We start from the raw sequence: 25,841 nt of genomic DNA on the forward strand, positions 1-25,841 counted from the left end.
AAGACAGAGAGCTACTGTTGCTACAATAAGCAACAGCCCTGAATACACACCTTTCTGTGCTGAAGAGGAGCTGCTCTGGGTCACATACAAATTCCTTTCCAAAAGTAACGCCCAACGCCACCCACACACTTCAGGCACAAGCTGCACATGCTCAGAACAGGGGCAGAGAGCACGCCACAGGCACCCAGATGGCCAACAGGGGGCGCTCCTGCAATGAACGCTGCTATCCCTGCTGGCTGAATCCTTCCTATAAACCCCTTGCGTGACGTAAAGCCAATGTGGACCGACCCTGCAGGGCTGCCAGTCACAGTCAATCTGAGACTATGGTGCTCACTCACTTACCACGAGTGGAGATTTTACAGAGTGATCTACCCAGCAGCCTATTTCAGTCTCAAGACTCTTTAGAACTTGCACTTCCATCATGATTATCTCAACTGCATCTCTATGTACATTCATGTGGACATAAACATTATTCATGTACAGTATTATTCATTGACATCTTTACTTTAGATGGTGATCGCCTCTGCTCTCTATTACACCTCTCTGCTTGCACAATGAATGCCCTTGGTGCTGACATTGATGTATCAGAGGTAAGAGAATGAACAAAACCCAACCTCCAGACATGAAATCTCTAATCTGAGACTGATGCTAAAGCATGTGTGAGGTACAGCCCCCTCCCTTTCTCACCTCTCTGCAGAAATGAGCCCTCCTCCTCCTCATGTTCAAACAGCTGTCTCAGGGCTGGGTATTTTGGGCTGAGAAACTGTGAGCAGTGGGAGTGAAACTCAGATTTGCATGTGCAGGGCGGGCAGGCTGGTTCTGCTGTCCCTCAGTGGGACTGACTCAATCTCAGAATAGAGCAGCACTGTGGCCAGGTGTCTGGGCCGTCCCCAGGGGGTTAGTGTGAGCTGAGCACACATCCTGCTGTACAGAAGTGCTCTGAGCACGCTGCACACATCACTGCTCCTCTCAGCAGGCCTCCAGAACTGGGGTATTTCTTATAGATCATGTGCTATTATCATTTTATTTGGACAAAGCAATCCATGTAATTATTACAGTATTTTCAAAGAAAAGAACACCCAGCATGCATTTCTGTGTGGTTTCTCCAGACACTTACATCAGAATCACTCTATATATCTGGGAATTAATATGAATTTTAAAAATAGGTACACAAATATCTCTTCTTTGTCAATTTACTTAAAGTTATCGATCATTATCATCTCATATTCATTTTTGAGTGTTTTGTAAAAGTATTTTCAGTGGCAAGAATATAATTATGATTTAATCAGAAAGGGAACCCCCAAAACCACAGAATGATCAGAAACACAAACCTCTATTTTTATAATAACTGCCAGAGACACAGTAGTTCTTCAAATAATCTTTATTATGTCAATGAAATTGATCTAACAGCTATTCTCAAAACCACGCAAACACATATAAGAGCAAACGTGTACATATTTGTTTTAATGAACACAAGCAGAGCACATGAGAGATATTAGCACTGGAAGCTCAGGCTGGAGGAAGGATTCACACACAGGCTCAGCTCAGTGTGACAGCAGTAAGGAGCAGAGAGGCTGAGGGCAGAACAGGGTAAAAACAGTGTGATCAGAGTGTGTGAGCTGGGCCTCCACCCGGCCTACTAAGAACAGTGGGCTCTCCTCAGTGTCTGAGGGGGGGCAGACTGGGAGCCCTTTGTGGCCTCACAGGTCAGTGACCCCGCCTTCATCCAGTCTCCCGCACTGAGAGTCAGCGAGCTGCTCCAGCTGTACAGGCCGTCATTCCCCAGGACCCCCACACTCCCGGCCACGCCCGAGCTCCAGCTGGTACCGTCCACTTTCCAGCGCAGGGTCCAGTCTGAGGGGAAGCCCTTGTTGGCCAGACACACCAGTGTGGCCTTTCCCTGCTTCAGCTCCACACTGGAGGGGGGCAGGACTGTGAGGGTGGGAACTGCATCACCTGGGAGACACAGAGAGACATGAGCTCAGAGAGTGGACACACCCCCATGCGCCAATCATTCTGCCCTTACAGCAAGACAGGAATGTGACACAGAGAATATCAGGTGTTACTCATTTGCAATGGCTGAAGAGATTGTGTCCTGGTTTGCTTCATCTTGTACAGGATAAAGCACATTCACATGTTTAAAGGTTCTCTCTATTTGCATTCCATTATTATCAGAACCTGTGACTGCAATTTACAATGAAAAATTCATCACCACAACAAAAATGTTTTTGAGTAGTTACAGTTGTATTTTGCTCCACTTGTGCAGCTCCAACTGTCTGATTGTATTGCCATATCCTTTTAATTTATACTTACAAAATAATACATAAATTGATAATGATATTATGCTCTGAAAACCTACAGAATAAGGTTCATTTGGGGTCCGTCTCATTTACTAAATAAATACGCACTAAATACGACGACAATATAAAAAAAATGTTTTTAAATGATTCACCAATTCATTTCTCGTTTCTCTATGATTCAAACCAATGGTGCCGATTAGCTACGGAACGTTATGCCTCGGACTACAGAACAGAAATGTGTAATGTAGCAAGCTAATAGACGTGTTATTCATCTAATTCATCTAATAATACGATCATATTTTATAAATATATTCAAAAAAAATTTTTTTAAGTTGAATACGATAAAACGATCAAATTGAATCAGCAATACAACCATAACGTGCATCAGGTACGATTTTATTTCATTCAAGCATGTAAAATAAATAACTCTTTGACTTCGGAATTGTATTTTTTAGAATTCAAAATAGTCCGGTTCAGTCGTGACTTTTTATATTTAATTTAATGTGACGCAAACAACATCTGACTGCACTTCAAACTGCTACAGAGCCGCTTTGATTCAACCGAATGAACCAATGCAATTTTTTTAGTTCTGCACGGAATAAAGTTAATTCAGGACTGTATTCTAAACATCAATGCGATCGCTAAAAACACTGTTTGAATCTAGTGGGCTAGTTTAAATTGCCAAGCTTATTCAAATAATCTTGTTTTTTGTTCAGTCACGTATCAGAATGATAACATTTTAATGTCCAACATCTAACGTCGGAAAATTGCAGTGCATTAAAAAGTACAGCAAAAATATAGATATGGACGTAGCCTATCTGAAAGAGAGATTACTTCCAATTGACAGTTTTGTTCCGCCACTGAAAGTGAACCCGAGTGAACAGACTCATTCACCAGCCGTACAAAAACCTCTTGCTCAAAAGACAGCGCCGTCCTCTGCCTTTTCAAGTGCATTCTAACTTAACGTCGCTTTTCAAACGAGTCAACAATTTGCTTGAAAAATGTGTTACATTTTCTTTGAATTTATGCATCATACGCAAATGTATTCTACTCTACTGAGCGTTTCTGTGGGCAAGATTAAAAATCATTTGAAATCAATGGCTAATCTTACTAGGATTCCTGTTATTTAAGAATCGAGAGGATTATTAAAATTTCCATTCATGATATCTAACATCGTAAAATGACAATATATTGAAATAGAAAACACACACATCGAGATGGATGTATCTGAAATAGAAATTACTTACGTCCAACTGACAGTTTTGTTCCGCCACCGAAAGTGTACCACAGTGATACAGACTCATTCACCCGTCGTACAAAAACCTCTCACTCAAGACACACAGCCGTCCTGTGCCCTTTTCATTTCTTCACGCAGATTTCAAGCCAAACATTTATCATGTGTAACAGCACACCCTTAGCTTTTCATGTATGCATATGCTACACTATTTTATCCTACTCTCTTGAGCTTTTCAAATTCATGTTTTTTTTCTGTCTAGCTTAACGACTGACTCGGTTGTGATAAGATAGAATGTGAAATATACAATGCTAGCAATTCCTAAAAACTTACAGGAAGATTAATGTGTAACAACTGATCGAATCTCCAACTATCTTTGCGGAATATATTGAAAAATCTTATTGTGTAGAAACTTACTGCCGATTTCCAGTTTGGTCCCGCCACCGAAAGTCTACCACAGTGATTGAGTGTGATTAACTTGCTGTACAAAAACCAGCCTGTTGTACAGACGGTCGATCCGTCTACAACAGTCCCCTACAGGAGAATTTTGAAACGACCATTACGATGGTATTCAGAAAGCTGATCAAGAAGTGGACAGGGTGTTCTCCTCGTTAATTTAATTACATTTTTCCTCATTTGAATCATTCATTTTAAACATATTTAAACTCACGTTCTGTGTAAAATGTTCATAGACCCAGAAGAAATGATAAATGATGTGATTGTCACAGGGGCAGTTGTGCGAGATGATCAGATTAGCGCTTCACTTCCTCTTCGTGGATCCATCATGGATTCCTGCTATTGCCACGCCCCAGAGACATTCAGCAGCATGCACAGCCACGGTGATAATTATTCGTTTTTAATTCATTTTAAGTTCTATCTTAAACAGACCTCATTTCGAAACTTAAAAAAGCAGCCTTGAGGCAATGGCCAATTGAACTTGTGTAAGCGGCCATAGTGCTGATCAGAAAGGGAGGCTTTCAGTGGGCTCATCTCTCTCATCACGCCAGAGAGACTCTGGTTATTCACTCATCTGCAGGCTGCCTGCTTCCTGCCTGTGTCAACAGTACAGGATGCACAGGCCTCCAGCACAGTGGCTGTGCTGCTCAGTTTGTGCACTGCAGTAAAGACGTGATAACAGCACACACAACGAGGAGAGCGTATGATTTTCTGCACTATTCTGGATTGAGAGATAATTGTTTCCCTCAAGGCTCATCTGAAGTAACTGTTTTCATTCCTGATGTAGGACTTATAATATGATTTGTCATCCCAAACTAGAGCAAATGTGGAAAATTGATAGATTGGGTTTTAAGAAGTCCGAACATAAGAGACTGTTGTCCTTTATGTAATAACACAGTAATAAAACAGTAAATTAAACAGTAGTCAGCCCAGTTTTCCTATTGTTAAAACAAGGACCCTCACACTGGAATTTCACTGTGATGTTCACTGAATCCACGACTCTGTTCTTCCAATCCCAATTTCTGGATAATTATTTACGACAATGATACTAACTAATAATGCCTAATAGCATTAAAACCTTTCAAAAACAGTAATAAACACATGTTATACAGTGTAGTGCTGCCACTTTGTGGTAACAGAGAGGCAGGAGAGAAAAGGCAACAGCAGAGCTAAAATTGGGCTAATTTTATAATACGCTATTTTATATGCGTATTTGATGAACTCAAAATCATGTTCATGACATACAGAGGCAAGTTTCACAGTTTATACAGTGCGTTATTCCATGTAGCCTTGCAATTAGTTGATATGTTGCATATCGGATATGTTTATCCATCCATGCTCACACATTGACACACAATGTGGGGCGACATTGGCTCAGGCAGTAAGAGCAGTCGTCTGGCAGTCGGAGGGTTGCTGGTTCAATCCTGCCCTGGGTGTGTGGAAGGGTCCGCGAGCAAGACACCTAACCCCAAAATGCTCCTGATCAGCTGGCTGGTGCCTTGCATGGCAGTCAATCGCCATTGGTGTGTGTGTGTGTGTGTGTGTATGAATGGGCGATTGAGAAGCATCAAATGTACAGCACTTTGGATAAAGACGCTATATAAATGCCAACGATTTACCATTTATTGTCCCTCAAATGGAAAACAGCTCAGTAAAACAATTACAAAGAACCATTGGCTAATACATTAGCACTGACAGCAGGGGAAAATATGAAACATTTGTGAAGCGTTACAGCATAGACTAGGCATTATAATGTTTAGCATTTGGATCTTCAGTGGAGTGACACTCTTACAGAAATGCTTGTTGCATTCTCTGGAAACAGCCTTGCTTTCTGCCTGGTAGGTGTACCACCATAGGTAGATCGGAAATGGCACATTTCAATGTATAGAGAAACGACACTACATGTGAAGTGCATGTAGCCAACACAACTTATGGACTTCAGGTTATAGCCTTGTACAGTAGATCCCTATTAATACCAGAGAAGCAGGGAGAGATATCACCGATTCTCTGTGTGGACCACTGAAGACAGCTTTTAGACAGAAATCTACAAACAAACCTCTTCCCACTTAAAAACTTTAAAGAAAACATAATAAAATAAAAATCATGATAAAAAACAAATTGTTCTGTGACAAATTAATTTGACTCTTAAACCGGGGTTAATGTGAATTTTACAGTGAAATAGCATAATGCAGACATCACTGATCAGGCACAGACTCTAAGGGTATTAGACATTATGTTCATGATTCAGATACTCAAATTGCAGGGCATAATCCTTTCTAATAACAAGCCATGTCCAAATGTCTTTCTTGAGAGGAGAATGCTGCCGTCCATGCAGCAGATGTCTTTGTGCATGACTGCCACCACCAGAGTGTAAAATATTCACATGGAGGCAAGTAAGGACGATGGAGGAATTCATCAGACTCAGCTCAAAGTCTGAGAGTCACAACAACAGTCTCTAAAAAGGTGAAAAATTAAAAAGAGATATACAGTTGCCGGAATACTTTGCGAAGGAAATTGTCATCGTAATAGCACCCCAAGAAGTAATGGTTCCTTTTGGTAATTCTGAGGGAGTTTTCTATATTTCAGCAGACAATATACTGGACCACTATGTCTGAGCTGGAGGTTAATTTAGGATTTGAATATGTTGTATTGACTCCAGCCACACATTTAGTTACACAGTGATGAAAGGAATTTTGAGTTAATTGGAACAGGATTTTCCTCATTGATCACTCTTTTGGTTGACAGTTGAGAGGAGATATGGTACAGCTCCAGAACAAATAACGGATATTAAACTGATATGCAATATATGATATTTTAAAAGTTATGGATTGAGCAAAAGCAAGCAAAGACCAGTATTGGGGTCAGTAACACATCGGTCCACAAGTTGCAGGTAGGTAAGGTTCTCCTGAGTGTTGGGGTCAAAGAAGCCTTTGGTGTCATCGCTGGGATCTAAGAGAATCTGATTCATTTTCTCATCAAAGTATCCTCGCTGGTAGGCAACTTCCACAGGCACGCGATGGCTGAATACCGGATCAATGATTCCTCCTGTGGCAATCTGTGCTTCCAGAAGGCGAATGCCATGATCCTTTACAATTAGCTCCTTCTGTAAGGCCTGGAACAAGGAGATGGTGTCACCTGTGTTGGGGTCAGTGTACCCTGTGACCCCCCTTTCCGCCGATAGAAGTTTCTGCTTCAAATCGGCACCGACCAGACCGCTGATCACAGCCTCTTCCACAGACAGCTTCCTGTTCTTCACTGGGTCGATCATAAACCCAGTAGCAGCCTGTGCTTCCAGCAACACAAGAGCAGTCCCTGGAGTCAAGAGACCTTTCAATTTTGCTTCACAGATGCTCAGGACCTGTTTGCTGGACTGCAGAAATACACCTGCAATGCTGTTTGTTCCCTGTAGGTATGTATGAACTGAGTCAATTTCACTTAAACTTTGGATTGTAACTTTTCCAGTCCTGAGATCTTCATACTGTTTCTGATCAATGATTTTACATTTTAGCAACTCTTCAGCAGTGACATCTTTCCTGATACCATGGAAGTTTGTGGTACCATTTGTGCGTGCAATTGCTGTACTTGTACAGGAAGTCTTCTCCTCTGTAATTGTGACTATGATCTTTATAAGATGCTCCATTGTGATTTCTCCAGAGGAATACTGACGCACTAGCTCCCTCCTTTTTTCCTCAGTGATGTGCTTGGAATACAGGAATTCCCAGACAGACAGCCCTTGACCATTTGTCTTTCCTTCTGTTTTGGTTGCGATGGTTGATTTCAAAAGTTTTTTGGTTTTTTCATCAAAAAAGAAGTAGTCTTCTCCTTTTTGGACAATAACTAGTAAGCTAAGACCAGTTTTGGGGTCAGTAACACATCGCTCCACAAGTTGCAAGTAGGTAAGGTTCTCCTGAGTGTTGGGGTCAAAGAAGCCTTTGGTGTCATCGCTGGGATCTAAGAGAATCTGATTCATTTTCTCATCAAAGTATCCTCGCTGGTAGGCAACTTCCACAGGCACGCGATGGCTGAATACCGGATCAATGATTCCTCCTGTGGCAATCTGTGCTTCCAGAAGGCGAATGCCATGATCCTTTACAATTAGCTCCTTCTGTAAGGCCTGGAACAAGGAGATGGTGTCACCTGTGTTGGGGTCAGTGTACCCTGTGACCCCCCTTTCCGCCGATAGAAGTTTCTGCTTCAAATCGGCACCAACCAGACCGCTGGTCACTGCCTCTTCCACAGACAGCTTCCTGTTCGTCACTGGGTCGATCATAAACCCAGTAGCAGCCTGTGCTTCCAGCAACACAAGAGCAGTCCCTGGAGTCAAGAGACCTTTCAATTTTGCTTCACAGATGCTCAGGACCTGTTTGCTGGACTGCAGAAATACACCTGCAATGCTGTTTGTTCCCTGTAGGTATGTATGAACTGAGTCAATTTCACTTAAACTTTGGATTGTAACTTTTCCAGTCCTGAGATCTTCATACTGTTTCTGATCAATGATTTTACATTTTAGCAACTCTTCAGCAGTCACATCTTTCCTGATACCATGGAAGTTTGTGGTACCATTTGTGCGTGCAATTGCTGTACTTGTACAGGAAGTCTTCTCCTCTGTAATTGTGACTATGATCTTTATAAGATGCTCCATTGTGATTTCTCCAGAGGAATACTGACGCACTAGCTCCCTCCTTTTTTCCTCAGTGATGTGCTTGGAATACAGGAATTCCCAGACAGACAGCCCTTGACCATTTGTCTTTCCTTCTGTTTTGGTTGCGATGGTTGATTTCAAAAGTTTTTTGGTTTTTTCATCAAAAAAGAAGTAGTCTTCTCCTTTTTGGACAATAACTAGTAAGCTAAGACCAGTTTTGGGGTCAGTAACACATCGCTCCACAAGTTGCAAGTAGGTAAGGTTCTCCTGAGTGTTGGGGTCAAAGAAGCCTTTGGTGTCATCGCTGGGATCTAAGAGAATCTGATTCATTTTCTCATCAAAGTATCCTCGCTGGTAGGCAACTTCCACAGGCACGCGATGGCTGAATACCGGATCAATGATTCCTCCTGTGGCAATCTGTGCTTCCAGAAGGCGAATGCCATGATCCTTTACAATTAGCTCCTTCTGTAAGGCCTGGAACAAGGAGATGGTGTCACCTGTGTTGGGGTCAATGTACCCTGTGACCCCCCTTTCCGCCGATAGAAGTTTCTGCTTCAAATCGGCACCAACCAGACCGCTGGTCACTGCCTCTTCCACAGACAGCTTCCTGTTCGTCACTGGGTCGATCATAAACCCAGTAGCAGCCTGTGCTTCCAGCAACACAAGAGCAGTCCCTGGAGTCAAGAGACCTTTCAATTTTGCTTCACAGATGCTCAGGACCTGTTTGCTGGACTGCAGAAATACACCTGCAATGCTGTTTGTTCCCTGTAGGTATGTATGAACTGAGTCAATTTCACTTAAACTTTGGATTGTAACTTTTCCAGTCCTGAGATCTTCATACTGTTTCTGATCAATGATTTTACATTTAAGCAACTCTTCAGCAGTCACATCTTTCCTGATACCATGGAAGTTTGTGGTACCATTTGTGCGTGCAATTGCTGTACTTGTACAGGAAGTCTTCTCCTCTGTAATTGTGACTATGATCTTTATAAGATGCTCCATTGTGATTTCTCCAGAGGAATACTGACGCACTAGCTCCCTCCTTTTTTCCTCAGTGATGTGCTTGGAATACAGGAATTCCCAGACAGACAGCCCTTGACCATTTGTCTTTCCTTCTGTTTTGGTTGCGATGGTTGACTTCAAAAGCTTTTTGGTTTTTTCATCAAAAAAGAAGTAGTCTTCTCCTTTTTGGACAATAACTAGTAAGCTAAGACCAGTTTTGGGGTCAGTAACACATCGCTCCACAAGTTGCAAGTAGGTAAGGTTCTCCTGAGTGTTGGGGTCAAAGAAGCCTTTGGTGTCATCGCTGGGATCTAAGAGAATCTGATTCATTTTCTCATCAAAGTATCCTCGCTGGTAGGCAACTTCCACAGGCACGCGATGGCTGAATACCGGATCAATGATTCCTCCTGTGGCAATCTGTGCTTCCAGAAGGCGAATGCCATGATCCTTTACAATTAGCTCCTTCTGTAAGGCCTGGAACAAGGAGATGGTGTCACCTGTGTTGGGGTCAGTGTACCCTGTGACCCCCATTTCCGCCGATAGAAGTTTCTGCTTCAAATCGGCACCAACCAGACCGCTGGTCACTGCCTCTTCCACAGACAGCTTCCTGTTCGTCACTGGGTCGATCATAAACCCAGTAGCAGCCTGTGCTTCCAGCAACACAAGAGCAGTCCCTGGAGTCAAGAGACCTTTCAATTTTGCTTCACAGATGCTCAGGACCTGTTTGCTGGACTGCAGAAATACACCTGCAATGCTGTTTGTTCCCTGTAGGTATGTATGAACTGAGTCAATTTCACTTAAACTTTGGATTGTAACTTTTCCAGTCCTGAGATCTTCATACTGTTTCTGATCAATGATTTTACATTTAAGCAACTCTTCAGCAGTCACATCTTTCCTGATACCATGGAAGTTTGTGGTACCATTTGTGCGTGCAATTGCTGTACTTGTACAGGAAGTCTTCTCCTCTGTAATTGTGACTATGATCTTTATAAGATGCTCCATTGTGATTTCTCCAGAGGAATACTGACGCACTAGCTCCCTCCTTTTTTCCTCAGTGATATGCTTGGAATACAGGAATTCCCAGACAGACAGCCCTTGACCATTTGTCTTTCCTTCTGTTTTGGTTGCGATGGTTGACTTCAAAAGCTTTTTGGTTTTTTCATCAAAAAAGAAGTAGTCTTCTCCTTTTTGGACAATAACTAGTAAGCTAAGACCAGTTTTGGGGTCAGTAACACATCGCTCCACAAGTTGCAAGTAGGTAAGGTTCTCCTGAGTGTTGGGGTCAAAGAAGCCTTTGGTGTCATCGCTGGGATCTAAGAGAATCTGATTCATTTTCTCATCAAAGTATCCTCGCTGGTAGGCAACTTCCACAGGCACGCGATGGCTGAATACCGGATCAATGATTCCTCCTGTGGCAATCTGTGCTTCCAGAAGGCGAATGCCATGATCCTTTACAATTAGCTCCTTCTGTAAGGCCTGGAACAAGGAGATGGTGTCACCTGTGTTGGGGTCAATGTACCCTGTGACCCCCCTTTCCGCCGATAGAAGTTTCTGCTTCAAATCGGCACCAACCAGACCGCTGGTCACTGCCTCTTCCACAGACAGCTTCCTGTTCGTCACTGGGTCGATCATAAACCCAGTAGCAGCCTGTGCTTCCAGCAACACAAGAGCAGTCCCTGGAGTCAAGAGACCTTTCAATTTTGCTTCACAGATGCTCAGGACCTGTTTGCTGGACTGCAGAAATACACCTGCAATGCTGTTTGTTCCCTGTAGGTATGTATGAACTGAGTCAATTTCACTTAAACTTTGGATTGTAACTTTTCCAGTCCTGAGATCTTCATACTGTTTCTGATCAATGATTTTACATTTAAGCAACTCTTCAGCAGTCACATCTTTCCTGATACCATGGAAGTTTGTGGTACCATTTGTGCGTGCAATTGCTGTACTTGTACAGGAAGTCTTCTCCTCTGTAATTGTGACTATGATCTTTATAAGATGCTCCATTGTGATTTCTCCAGAGGAATACTGACGCACTAGCTCCCTCCTTTTTTCCTCAGTGATGTGCTTGGAATACAGGAATTCCCAGACAGACAGCCCTTGACCATTTGTCTTTCCTTCTGTTTTGGTTGCGATGGTTGACTTCAAAAGCTTTTTGGTTTTTTCATCAAAAAAGAAGTAGTCTTCTCCTTTTTGGACAATAACTAGTAAGCTAAGACCAGTTTTGGGGTCAGTAACACATCGCTCCACAAGTTGCAAGTAGGTAAGGTTCTCCTGAGTGTTGGGGTCAAAGAAGCCTTTGGTGTCATCGCTGGGATCTAAGAGAATCTGATTCATTTTCTCATCAAAGTATCCTCGCTGGTAGGCAACTTCCACAGGCACGCGATGGCTGAATACCGGATCAATGATTCCTCCTGTGGCAATCTGTGCTTCCAGAAGGCGAATGCCATGATCCTTTACAATTAGCTCCTTCTGTAAGGCCTGGAACAAGGAGATGGTGTCACCTGTGTTGGGGTCAGTGTACCCTGTGACCCCCCTTTCCGCCGATAGAAGTTTCTGCTTCAAATCGGCACCAACCAGACCGCTGGTCACTGCCTCTTCCACAGACAGCTTCCTGTTCGTCACTGGGTCGATCATAAACCCAGTAGCAGCCTGTGCTTCCAGCAACACAAGAGCAGTCCCTGGAGTCAAGAGACCTTTCAATTTTGCTTCACAGATGCTCAGGACCTGTTTGCTGGACTGCAGAAATACACCTGCAATGCTGTTTGTTCCCTGTAGGTATGTATGAACTGAGTCAATTTCACTTAAACTTTGGATTGTAACTTTTCCAGTCCTGAGATCTTCATACTGTTTCTGATCAATGATTTTACATTTAAGCAACTCTTCAGCAGTCACATCTTTCCTGATACCATGGAAGTTTGTGGTACCATTTGTGCGTGCAATTGCTGTACTTGTACAGGAAGTCTTCTCCTCTGTAATTGTGACTATGATCTTTATAAGATGCTCCATTGTGATTTCTCCAGAGGAATACTGACGCACTAGCTCCCTCCTTTTTTCCTCAGTGATATGCTTGGAATACAGGAATTCCCAGACAGACAGCCCTTGACCATTTGTCTTTCCTTCTGTTTTGGTTGCGATGGTTGACTTCAAAAGCTTTTTGGTTTTTTCATCAAAAAAGAAGTAGTCTTCTCCTTTTTGGACAATAACTAGTAAGCTAAGACCAGTTTTGGGGTCAGTAACACATCGCTCCACAAGTTGCAAGTAGGTAAGGTTCTCCTGAGTGTTGGGGTCAAAGAAGCCTTTGGTGTCATCGCTGGGATCTAAGAGAATCTGATTCATTTTCTCATCAAAGTATCCTCGCTGGTAGGCAACTTCCACAGGCACGCGATGGCTGAATACCGGATCAATGATTCCTCCTGTGGCAATCTGTGCTTCCAGAAGGCGAATGCCATGATCCTTTACAATTAGCTCCTTCTGTAAGGCCTGGAACAAGGAGATAGTGTCACCTGTGTTGGGGTCAATGTACCCTGTGACCCCCCTTTCCGCCGATAGAAGTTTCTGCTTCAAATCGGCACCAACCAGACCGCTGGTCACTGCCTCTTCCACAGACAGCTTCCTGTTCGTCACTGGGTCGATCATAAACCCAGTAGCAGCCTGTGCTTCCAGCAACACAAGAGCAGTCCCTGGAGTCAAGAGACCTTTCAATTTTGCTTCACAGATGCTCAGGACCTGTTTGCTGGACTGCAGAAATACACCTGCAATGCTGTTTGTTCCCTGTAGGTATGTATGAACTGAGTCAATTTCACTTAAACTTTGGATTGTAACTTTTCCAGTCCTGAGATCTTCATACTGTTTCTGATCAATGATTTTACATTTAAGCAACTCTTCAGCAGTCACATCTTTCCTGATACCATGGAAGTTTGTGGTACCATTTGTGCGTGCAATTGCTGTACTTGTACAGGAAGTCTTCTCCTCTGTAATTGTGACTATGATCTTTATAAGATGCTCCATTGTGATTTCTCCAGAGGAATACTGACGCACTAGCTCCCTCCTTTTTTCCTCAGTGATGTGCTTGGAATACAGGAATTCCCAGACAGACAGCCCTTGACCATTTGTCTTTCCTTCTGTTTTGGTTGCGATGGTTGACTTCAAAAGCTTTTTGGTTTTTTCATCAAAAAAGAAGTAGTCTTCTCCTTTTTGGACAATAACTAGTAAGCTAAGACCAGTTTTGGGGTCAGTAACACATCGCTCCACAAGTTGCAAGTAGGTAAGGTTCTCCTGAGTGTTGGGGTCAAAGAAGCCTTTGGTGTCATCGCTGGGATCTAAGAGAATCTGATTCATTTTCTCATCAAAGTATCCTCGCTGGTAGGCAACTTCCACAGGCACGCGATGGCTGAATACCGGATCAATGATTCCTCCTGTGGCAATCTGTGCTTCCAGAAGGCGAATGCCATGATCCTTTACAATTAGCTCCTTCTGTAAGGCCTGGAACAAGGAGATAGTGTCACCTGTGTTGGGGTCAATGTACCCTGTGACCCCCCTTTCCGCCGATAGAAGTTTCTGCTTCAAATCGGCACCAACCAGACCGCTGGTCACTGCCTCTTCCACAGACAGCTTCCTGTTCGTCACTGGGTCGATCATAAACCCAGTAGCAGCCTGTGCTTCCAGCAACACAAGAGCAGTCCCTGGAGTCAAGAGACCTTTCAATTTTGCTTCACAGATGCTCAGGACCTGTTTGCTGGACTGCAGAAATACACCTGCAATGCTGTTTGTTCCCTGTAGGTATGTATGAACTGAGTCAATTTCACTTAAACTTTGGATTGTAACTTTTCCAGTCCTGAGATCTTCATACTGTTTCTGATCAATGATTTTACATTTAAGCAACTCTTCAGCAGTCACATCTTTCCTGATACCATGGAAGTTTGTGGTACCATTTGTGCGTGCAATTGCTGTACTTGTACAGGAAGTCTTCTCCTCTGTAATTGTGACTATGATCTTTATAAGATGCTCCATTGTGATTTCTCCAGAGGAATACTGACGCACTAGCTCCCTCCTTTTTTCCTCAGTGATGTGCTTGGAATACAGGAATTCCCAGACAGACAGCCCTTGACCATTTGTCTTTCCTTCTGTTTTGGTTGCGATGGTTGACTTCAAAAGCTTTTTGGTTTTTTCATCAAAAAAGAAGTAGTCTTCTCCTTTTTGGACAATAACTAGTAAGCTAAGACCAGTTTTGGGGTCAGTAACACATCGCTCCACAAGTTGCAAGTAGGTAAGGTTCTCCTGAGTGTTGGGGTCAAAGAAGCCTTTGGTGTCATCGCTGGGATCTAAGAGAATCTGATTCATTTTCTCATCAAAGTATCCTCGCTGGTAGGCAACTTCCACAGGCACGCGATGGCTGAATACCGGATCAATGATTCCTCCTGTGGCAATCTGTGCTTCCAGAAGGCGAATGCCATGATCCTTTACAATTAGCTCCTTCTGTAAGGCCTGGAACAAGGAGATGGTGTCACCTGTGTTGGGGTCAATGTACCCTGTGACCCCCCTTTCCGCCGATAGAAGTTTCTGCTTCAAATCGGCACCAACCAGACCGCTGGTCACTGCCTCTTCCACAGACAGCTTCCTGTTCGTCACTGGGTCGATCATAAACCCAGTAGCAGCCTGTGCTTCCAGCAACACAAGAGCAGTCCCTGGAGTCAAGAGACCTTTCAATTTTGCTTCACAGATGCTCAGGACCTGTTTGCTGGACTGCAGAAATACACCTGCAATGCTGTTTGTTCCCTGTAGGTATGTATGAACTGAGTCAATTTCACTTAAACTTTGGATTGTAACTTTTCCAGTCCTGAGATCTTCATACTGTTTCTGATCAATGATTTTACATTTAAGCAACTCTTCAGCAGTCACATCTTTCCTGATACCATGGAAGTTTGTGGTACCATTTGTGCGTGCAATTGCTGTACTTGTACAGGAAGTCTTCTCCTCTGTAATTGTGACTATGATCTTTATAAGATGCTCCATTGTGATTTCTCCAGAGGAATACTGACGCACTAGCTCCCTCCTTTTTTCCTCAGTGATGTGCTTGGAATACAGGAATTCCCAGACAGACAGCCCTTGACCATTTGTCTTTCCTTCTGTTTTGGTTGCGATGGTTGACTTCAAAAGCTTTTTGGTTTTTTCATCAAAAAAGAAGTAGTCTTCTCCTTTTTGGACAATAACTAGTAAGCTAAGACCAGTTTTGGGGTCAGTAACACATCGCTCCACAAGTTGCAAGTAGGTAAGGTTCTCCTGAGTGTTGGGGTCAAAGAAGCCTTTGGTGTCATCGCTGGGATCTAAGAGAATCTGATTCATTTTCTCATCAAAGTATCCTCGCTGGTAGGCAACTTCCACAGGCACGCGATGGCTGAATACCGGATCAATGATTCCTCCTGTGGCAATCTGTGCTTCCAGAAGGCGAATGCCATGATCCTTTACAATTAGCTCCTTCTGTAAGGCCTGGAACAAGGAGATAGTGTCACCTGTGTTGGGGTCAATGTACCCTGTGACCCCCCTTTCCGCCGATAGAAGTTTCTGCTTCAAATCGGCACCAACCAGACCGCTGGTCACTGCCTCTTCCACAGACAGCTTCCTGTTCGTCACTGGGTCGATCATAAACCCAGTAGCAGCCTGTGCTTCCAGCAACACAAGAGCAGTCCCTGGAGTCAAGAGACCTTTCAATTTTGCTTCACAGATGCTCAGGACCTGTTTGCTGGACTGCAGAAATACACCTGCAATGCTGTTTGTTCCCTGTAGGTATGTATGAACTGAGTCAATTTCACTTAAACTTTGGATTGTAACTTTTCCAGTCCTGAGATCTTCATACTGTTTCTGATCAATGATTTTACATTTAAGCAACTCTTCAGCAGTCACATCTTTCCTGATACCATGGAAGTTTGTGGTACCATTTGTGCGTGCAATTGCTGTACTTGTACAGGAAGTCTTCTCCTCTGTAATTGTGACTATGATCTTTATAAGATGCTCCATTGTGATTTCTCCAGAGGAATACTGACGCACTAGCTCCCTCCTTTTTTCCTCAGTGATGTGCTTGGAATACAGGAATTCCCAGACAGACAGCCCTTGACCATTTGTCTTTCCTTCTGTTTTGGTTGCGATGGTTGACTTCAAAAGCTTTTTGGTTTTTTCATCAAAAAAGAAGTAGTCTTCTCCTTTTTGGACAATAACTAGTAAGCTAAGACCAGTTTTGGGGTCAGTAACACATCGCTCCACAAGTTGCAAGTAGGTAAGGTTCTCCTGAGTGTTGGGGTCAAAGAAGCCTTTGGTGTCATCGCTGGGATCTAAGAGAATCTGATTCATTTTCTCATCAAAGTATCCTCGCTGGTAGGCAACTTCCACAGGCACGCGATGGCTGAATACCGGATCAATGATTCCTCCTGTGGCAATCTGTGCTTCCAGAAGGCGAATGCCATGATCCTTTACAATTAGCTCCTTCTGTAAGGCCTGGAACAAGGAGATGGTGTCACCTGTGTTGGGGTCAGTGTACCCTGTGACCCCCCTTTCCGCCGATAGAAGTTTCTGCTTCAAATCGGCACCAACCAGACCGCTGGTCACTGCCTCTTCCACAGACAGCTTCCTGTTCGTCACTGGGTCGATCATAAACCCAGTAGCAGCCTGTGCTTCCAGCAACACAAGAGCAGTCCCTGGAGTCAAGAGACCTTTCAATTTTGCTTCACAGATGCTCAGGACCTGTTTGCTGGACTGCAGAAATACACCTGCAATGCTGTTTGTTCCCTGTAGGTATGTATGAACTGAGTCAATTTCACTTAAACTTTGGATTGTAACTTTTCCAGTCCTGAGATCTTCATACTGTTTCTGATCAATGATTTTACATTTAAGCAACTCTTCAGCAGTCACATCTTTCCTGATACCATGGAAGTTTGTGGTACCATTTGTGCGTGCAATTGCTGTACTTGTACAGGAAGTCTTCTCCTCTGTAATTGTGACTATGATCTTTATAAGATGCTCCATTGTGATTTCTCCAGAGGAATACTGACGCACTAGCTCCCTCCTTTTTTCCTCAGTGATGTGCTTGGAATACAGGAATTCCCAGACAGACAGCCCTTGACCATTTGTCTTTCCTTCTGTTTTGGTTGCGATGGTTGACTTCAAAAGCTTTTTGGTTTTTTCATCAAAAAAGAAGTAGTCTTCTCCTTTTTGGACAATAACTAGTAAGCTAAGACCAGTTTTGGGGTCAGTAACACATCGCTCCACAAGTTGCAAGTAGGTAAGGTTCTCCTGAGTGTTGGGGTCAAAGAAGCCTTTGGTGTCATCGCTGGGATCTAAGAGAATCTGATTCATTTTCTCATCAAAGTATCCTCGCTGGTAGGCAACTTCCACAGGCACGCGATGGCTGAATACCGGATCAATGATTCCTCCTGTGGCAATCTGTGCTTCCAGAAGGCGAATGCCATGATCCTTTACAATTAGCTCCTTCTGTAAGGCCTGGAACAAGGAGATGGTGTCACCTGTGTTGGGGTCAGTGTACCCTGTGACCCCCCTTTCCGCCGATAGAAGTTTCTGCTTCAAATCGGCACCAACCAGACCGCTGGTCACTGCCTCTTCCACAGACAGCTTCCTGTTCGTCACTGGGTCGATCATAAACCCAGTAGCAGCCTGTGCTTCCAGCAACACAAGAGCAGTCCCTGGAGTCAAGAGACCTTTCAATTTTGCTTCACAGATGCTCAGGACCTGTTTGCTGGACTGCAGAAATACACCTGCAATGCTGTTTGTTCCCTGTAGGTATGTATGAACTGAGTCAATTTCACTTAAACTTTGGATTGTAACTTTTCCAGTCCTGAGATCTTCATACTGTTTCTGATCAATGATTTTACATTTAAGCAACTCTTCAGCAGTCACATCTTTCCTGATACCATGGAAGCTTGTGGTACCATTTGTGTCCTGTATATCCATCTCCTGTGCAATTTTGATCATTATTTTACCAGCACTATCATTCTTAATATTGACACTTTGATCAATATTTTTACAATCTCTCTCATTTGCAGATAAATGTTCCCTCATATTTTGCAAATTTGAGGCAGACTGGTCCTTTTCTTTTTCAGCTGTGGACTGACTGAATGCATCCATCTTCTTACCAATCTGTGAATTGCAAAGAAACATTCAATCTTATTCTTGGACAATTGTTCAGAATGCTCAACATAAACCACTGTTTTTATTTTTCATGTCATATCAGCCTTCTCATGCCATCTCATTGTTTTACCAACACAAAGAATTATGCACAAGGTAGTCCCTACTTTTTCCCACCTAAATATACTGTAAGCCAGTATGTTTACTTGTTTTCTCCATTGACAGGTAATGGCAGTTTTGTCTTGGTAGCCAGCTAACTTACCAGTGAACAGGACACACATTGTTTTTAATTAAAACATGGGAAATATTTTTTTGTGATAGTTCACACCCACTTTCAGAAGTTTCAACTGTCATTGCAATTCAGACTCATTGTGACCCAGAGCCCTGGAAGATTGTGCACTGAATTTCATGAAATACTATGAACCCCTTATTGTGAAACACATTTTTCAGATTTATGGGGCACAATAAGGATGAAGTTGTAAATACTTAGATGAGCATGGATAATTTACATACGACCATGTCTCAGAGGTAACTAGATTTTTCTACCAAGATTTCCTGATAATTTGTTGAATTAATTGTGCCATTGATCTTAAGGAGATCTCCTTGTGCACAGCTAGGGAGTGTTTCTTGCCATTTGGCATGTTCCTAAGGGTTGCTATGAGGAAACCACCGGTTATTTAATTCCTAGTTCTCAGGCAAGGATCCATGCCCCAATACATAACAAGACCTACCCTGTAAGTGAAATGACATTATCTGCATATCAGCTTCCATTTCACAGCTCATACTGACAGAAGAAATCCCAGGAATCGGCCATGGTTTGAGCTTGTTTGAACAAGCATTTTGCACCGCAAGTTCCAAAGTATTTCATTTTCATTGTTTGCAATTTTCATGGGAAATTAAATGTTCAGAGGTGAGTCAGAAGCTGTCCTCAAATACACTGACATCCTAACTTGAATGTTAATCTGGATTCAAGAAGAAGTGAACTGAAAATACTACTGTATGACTACTTCTGGTAAATAATTTGACATAGGCAGTAGATTTGCAAATGTTTTAAATCATGTGGGATAATGTCTTTTCAGCAAGTGCAACTTAATAAACTCTTTATCCACAAATGTAAGATATATAGCTAACACGGCTTTTTCCAGTATAAGGAATTGTAAAATCCAAATCCAACATTTAAGCTCTGTCCAGCAAGTATGGTTGAAAATAATAATCTCACAATTGACATACAGAGTAGCTCCTGTAATTAATATGCCTGAAAGAGACCAAGCAGAATAGATGATTCAGATTTCACATCTTGTCACATGTGGCCGCAATATATCTGCATTAGGTCACAAAAGCATAAAGGTCCTCTCAGACCTAAAAATTACATTTTAAAGTTTGAGAGTAGATTTTTACTGGCTAGACTAGATTTTACACTGGTTGTTTTGTTCAGTACAGAAGCTGATGTTCAGCCTTATATTCTAGACCCTAGGTTGTAGATATGAACTGTACATACATACAGTGAGCCCCATAATGTTTTGGACAAAGATGTACTGTATCTATATTTTCTTGATTTGTCTCTGTACTTTCACAATTGATGATTATCTATCATGCAATTCATGCGTGGTTAAAATGCTGATTCTCAGCCTTTATTAAAGAGCATTTTTATGCGTTTTGGCTTCTGGTTATGCATGTAGAAATTACAACACTTGCTAATCGGGTATGCTGAAGCCTTGTGGCGAAGGTGCATGATTGGGTTGGTGGTTCAAGCCCCAATTGTCCGCTGCTTAGTCTAATCAACTGTAAGTCGCTTTGTATAAAAGCGTCAGCTAAATAACCGTAATATAATGTATTCATAGCCCCCTCCCATTTCAGGGCAGTATAATTGTTGGGAAAAATGGCTTCACAGGTTTTTCTGTTTGGTGAGGTGTGTTTAATTGTTCCTTAGTGCAGTTATAACTTTCAATATTCTGTTTAGTCTTGATTCTAGGCTTTTAATTGCCTTTGGAGTCTTTTTCCATTATTTGTTAACATGAGGACCACATTTGTGCTAATGAAAGTCAAGGAAGCCATTGGCTTTACCTAAAATCATTAAGAATAAAGAACAACGGTGAGCTCAGTATGGGCCAGGTAGGCAATATAGGTGATAATGAAATAATTAATAGAGAAAAACCGTAATGAACAGACTTATGAACAGACCTACAAGGGTCAAATTGCAAGATGCAAACCACTAGTTAACTGCAAAAACAGGTTACATTTTGCTAAGAAGTACCTAAAGGAGCCTGCAGAGTTCTGGAGAAAGGTCTCATGGACAGATGAGATGAAGCAGGCCAGTGATGGCAGCCTGTAGCATAGTGGTTAAGGTACATGACTGGGACCCGCAAGGTCAGTGGTTTGATCCTCGGTGTAGCCACAGTAAGATCCGCACAGCCATTGGGCCCTTGAGTAAGGCCCTTAACCCTGCATTGCTCCAGGGGAGGATTGCCTCCTGCTTAGTCTAATCAACTGTACGTCACTCTGGATAAGAGCGTCTGCCAAATGACATAAATGTAATGTAAGTTAGTGATAGCAGAGTGTGGAGCCAAAAAGGAACTGCCCATCATCCAAAGCCCCCCCCCCCCGATCCTGATCTGTAAATCTTGACTGTTATGGTTTGGGAATGCATGGGTGCCACAGGTACTGGCTCACTTTGTCTTGATTGATGTAACTGCGGATAGCAGCAGCAGAATAGAAAGAACAACAGGACAACACATGTCTACTGGCAATGAGAGAGGAATCATTTACTGTAATGTAGGAGCATTTTATTTCTTGTCAAGTGGTCCAATCTTTAGCCCTCTGAGAAATGCGAACATGCTTGTTGGTGCACATACAAAATATTAATTCACAAATTAAATTGGCCTTGGGCTGACAGGAACAGCTAATGGAAAGGTCATACACATTGCATAGCTTTCATTATCACACCAATAATTATCCAGATTTAGTTTAATCCTACTTCAAGGCTTCCAGGGGGAATACCAAGAGGCTTATTGGTGCACATACTAAGTATTAATTCACTAATTAAATTGGCCTTGGGCTTACAGAGGCAGCTAATCCAAAGGTCAAGCACACGGCATAGCTTTCATCATTGTACCAAGAAATTTACCCTGATTTAGTTTAATCTTAGGGTTTACTGCTGCGACTCCCTGCCTTGTAATGGATTGACTGAAAGGCTTCCAGAACAGAGCCTCACTGCCAAACATACTGTAACTGTATTGTCTTTTAAGATCAAACATTTATGATACTGGAATAGAACCACTGGTAGTTCAGGTAGGCAGGCCACTAGAGTCAATCCCCAGAGTACACTTTTTACTTTTTGTATTGATTGCTTGCTCTCAAAACTCCAAAAAACAATTAGAGGGGTACATTTTCCAAAGCTGAATATGAGCTGGGAACTGACCTTCATTTCTTGGGTTTGCAAACAAATATTTTGTCCTGTCATGTTTTCTAGTAGTTTAAAGAGAAATACATGGTCTCGGTTCCCTGCACAGGAAATAAATGGGCAAATCTTTGATTGCCATTCTTAGACAAAGTTAATATTGGAATACAGTATTTGAATAAATTGTAATTCATTATTTACAATTTTTTACTACTTTCTGCCACTTGAATAAACTTTATGCCATTTCCTACTAGGCTTACATTAACCCTACGATAAACACTACATCAATAATATACAGTAACATACTTGCAGTAGCTTAAAACAATCCCCACAAATTAAAACCATCTGTAACGTCACACAAGCACTAGGCTTAATGGCCATCACCCCAGACCTAAGATATGACTGTGGGACATCGATGCCGTTTCAGACGCTCCTTTATTCCCTCAGCCATTCGTCTGTATAATGCCGCCTGCCATGGTGATTCCTCCAGCCAGCATGGTGCTTCCTGAGGCCCACACTGGTCACATCTAAATGGACAATTTATTATTATGGACACCTTGCACTATTTATTATTATTATGGACTATTTATTATTATGGACACCTTGCACTTTCATACTTTCATATGTTGACACACATAACTGTTCTTAACATAATGTATTAGTATTTTTAGTATTTCTATCTATTATGTTCCCCCTATTTATTCCCTTATTCCTTTTATTCTATGGGACTGAAATTTCCCCACGGGGATAAATGAAGAGCTATCTATCTATATTGATTGCCTTTTTGTTTTTGATTCATTGGCAACAGCACAAACTTGATATGGATGTTGGTGTGCTTATATACACTCATCGCGCAATTTATTAGTTAGACCTGTTCACCAGCTTGTTAATGCAAATATTTAATTAGTCAATAATGTAGCAGCAACTAAATGCATAAACGCAAGCAGACATGGTCAAGAGGTTCAGCTGTTGTTCAGACCAAATGTCAGAAAGGGGAGGAAATGCATTATCAGTGATATTGACCGTGGAATGATTGTTGGGGCCAGTTAGGGTGGTTTATGTATCTGGGAAACTGCTGATTTTCTGGGATTTTCACGCACAACAGTCTCTAGAGCTTGCAGAGAATGGTGCAAAAAAAAAAAACAGTGGGCAGCAATTCTGTGGCAAAAACATGTTGTTAATAAGAGAGGTCAGAGGAAAAGAGCCAGACTGGTTGAAGCTGACAGGAAGGTAACAGTAACGTAAATATCCGTGCTTTACAATCTAATAAATAGCTAATGTAGTTCTCACTGAGTGTATGTAATTTACACCTACACTAAGCGAAACTGAAAAGGGGCAGTGGCCTGTCTGCAAAATGTGGACCTGACATGGCATGCTGGATACAGTCGGCCACAGCCATCATATAACCTTAGACTGACATCACAGGGCTAATCTAATACTGAGGATAATGTTCATACAAATCTCAATGCAATGCATACCCTACTGTGGAAGACTTGGTCACAAAATGTGTGGGTGCCTGCATGTAGATACTTGCATGTATGATTTACATGTGAATGAGGTTGAGGTGGATCTGTGGGTGTTTAATAGAAAATATTGAAATAACATTAAAACACAACCGTAATTACATGAAAGTGCACAAATTACATTAAAAAACAAAACTTGTTTGAAAAATAGTTTGAACATGTGTGTTTGCCTGTGTGTGTGAGGAGATTGAATTTGTGTGTACATCTGTGCATGTGTGCCTGCATGCACGTGCGCATGTAGCCTATTTGTGCATGTGTGTGTTTGTGTGTGCATATGCATTTATGTGGGTGTATGCATGTAATGTGTGTGTTTGTACATATATTTATAAAGGTGCTTTGTCTATACAATTACGACTCTGACATATCCAGGTTTGAATCTTTTCAATAATATTTGAATAGGTTTCAATGAGAGTAACTATAAAAAATATCTGCTGAAAGTCAATGCAGAAGGTGGCCAATTTCTGAAATTACTGGCTCATTTAATGTAATACATTAAGCTCGAATGGGCCAGTCAGTAAAAATGTCATTAAAAAATGTTTATTTAGCAAAATGTTGATATTTATCTGAAAGAAACCATCAAGACACGGATCATAAAATTTTACTTCTAAATGTTCATTCTGATGATGTTGCTTATTCATAGATCAACCTTATCATTGAAAGCTAAAACTGAGCATGTTAGGGCACTGATCATGCCATTTTCATCACCAATCTCCATATCAAACATTGTCCCGCCATTTTTATCAACGTGAAACCATTCAAATCAGTTTCTATATATCAAATACAACTGCAACAGTTGGAGATTCTTTGCAGTGATTGACTATTAATTTCTTTGCCCGAAGAACTAAATTCACCCAAACAGTACCTTTTGGAGCAAAAAACATTTCATCCACAAAAATGGCAGCTAAGGAAACCAACAATGTTGGCATGAAAACTGAAAAGCGGAGCAGCAGCAATTAATCTGGTGTGATCTTCATCCTAAAATATATATGAATATATGCACATACCTTAACATGTCGCATAACATATGTTTTTTGAGGCCTTTATATAGATTAGCTGAACAGTAGTTACATAATCTGCATATAATATAATAATATATAATAATATATATAATATATATAATATATATAATATATAATAATAAATATTATATATATAATATAATATAATATAATAATAAAGTATGCATCATCTGTACTGTGTAATAATAAATAATTAATCTGAATGAATGGATGAATGAATGAACATAAAACTAAAAATAATAATTCTTTTTTTTTTAACTTTTTTTTACTGAAACTACCCACTATTGTCATTATTCTTCCAAGAGGTAAGTTACAGTTCAACGTCAAATAGGCTACCAGCTTGAGAAAACTTGACCTACCTTTTCATGAAATGTACTTCCTGATTGTGTTTGTCAGAAGGGAGGTCTGATATAACACAGACTCTAGACCCCTGATAAATAGTCTTTTCTGCAGACTCCACCCTTAATTATAGCCTGTACTGTTCATGTCAATTTTAATTACAGTGAAGACATCACGTCTGTGTGAATGTTGACTTTTTTTGTGACAAATTTTCTGGTTGAAAAATAATCAGGAGAAAATATTTGTTTGCTTATCTGGCAGCAGCACAGTGGTTTGAGGCTCATTTGATACCTTGAACTCTTGATGGAACAAAGGTTTTCCATACTGTATCAGCATAATATACCGCTGAATCTAGTCCCACCCCCCAATTCTCATAGAGATCCATTCAAATACAAAACATTTTTGTACCGCTTGTAGAACAACAAACTCTTCTGATGTTGATAGGTCTCAGACATCAGGAAGTTGTGACATGCAAAGGATATGCAAAAAATACTAAACCTGACTACTTTAATTACATAATTGCTGTGTCCCAAACATTAAGGTGCCCTGAAATGGGGAGACTATGTTTACACACTGCAGTTTTACACGGTGAAACAAAATTATATGAAATGCCCTTTATTCAAATCTGACAATTTGCACTTTAACCACGTTGCAAATCTCAAATTGCGCAGTACAGAGGCAAATAAAGAAATGATGGGTCTTTGTCCCAAACGTTATGGAGGACTGTAAATGACTTTACTATTAATATTCTTTTCTAAAATAGGATGGCAATTGTGTACCATGGTCTCCCCTTCATG

General features: G+C 41.6%; 1 protein-coding gene and 1 gene segment (V, D, J or C); both read right to left on the minus strand.

Annotated features, from left to right (window-relative positions):
• Positions 1–1,454: 1,454 nt before the first annotated feature.
• LOC133114769 (Ig kappa-b4 chain C region-like) lies at positions 1,455–5,844 on the minus strand. The segment is given in 3 exon segments: positions 1,455–1,956; positions 3,548–3,599; positions 5,839–5,844. Coding segments are annotated over 3 exon segments (375 nt in total).
• On the minus strand, positions 5,592–18,592 carry LOC133114776 (epiplakin-like). Its single transcript, XM_061224411.1, has one exon. It carries the CDS (start codon positions 18,590–18,592, stop codon positions 6,812–6,814), a length of 11,781 nt encoding a protein of 3,926 aa, XP_061080395.1. The 3' UTR covers positions 5,592–6,811.
• Positions 18,593–25,841: the final 7,249 nt, after the last annotated feature.

This window comes from Conger conger, chromosome 2, assembly GCF_963514075.1.
Source record: "Conger conger chromosome 2, fConCon1.1, whole genome shotgun sequence".
In the NCBI taxonomy this organism is placed as follows: domain Eukaryota; kingdom Metazoa; phylum Chordata; class Actinopteri; order Anguilliformes; family Congridae; genus Conger; species Conger conger.

Coding starts and splice junctions, on each gene's coding strand:
- LOC133114776 (XM_061224411.1), bottom strand. CDS start 18,592: ATGGATATACAGGACACAAATGGTACCACAAGCTTCCATGGTATCAGG.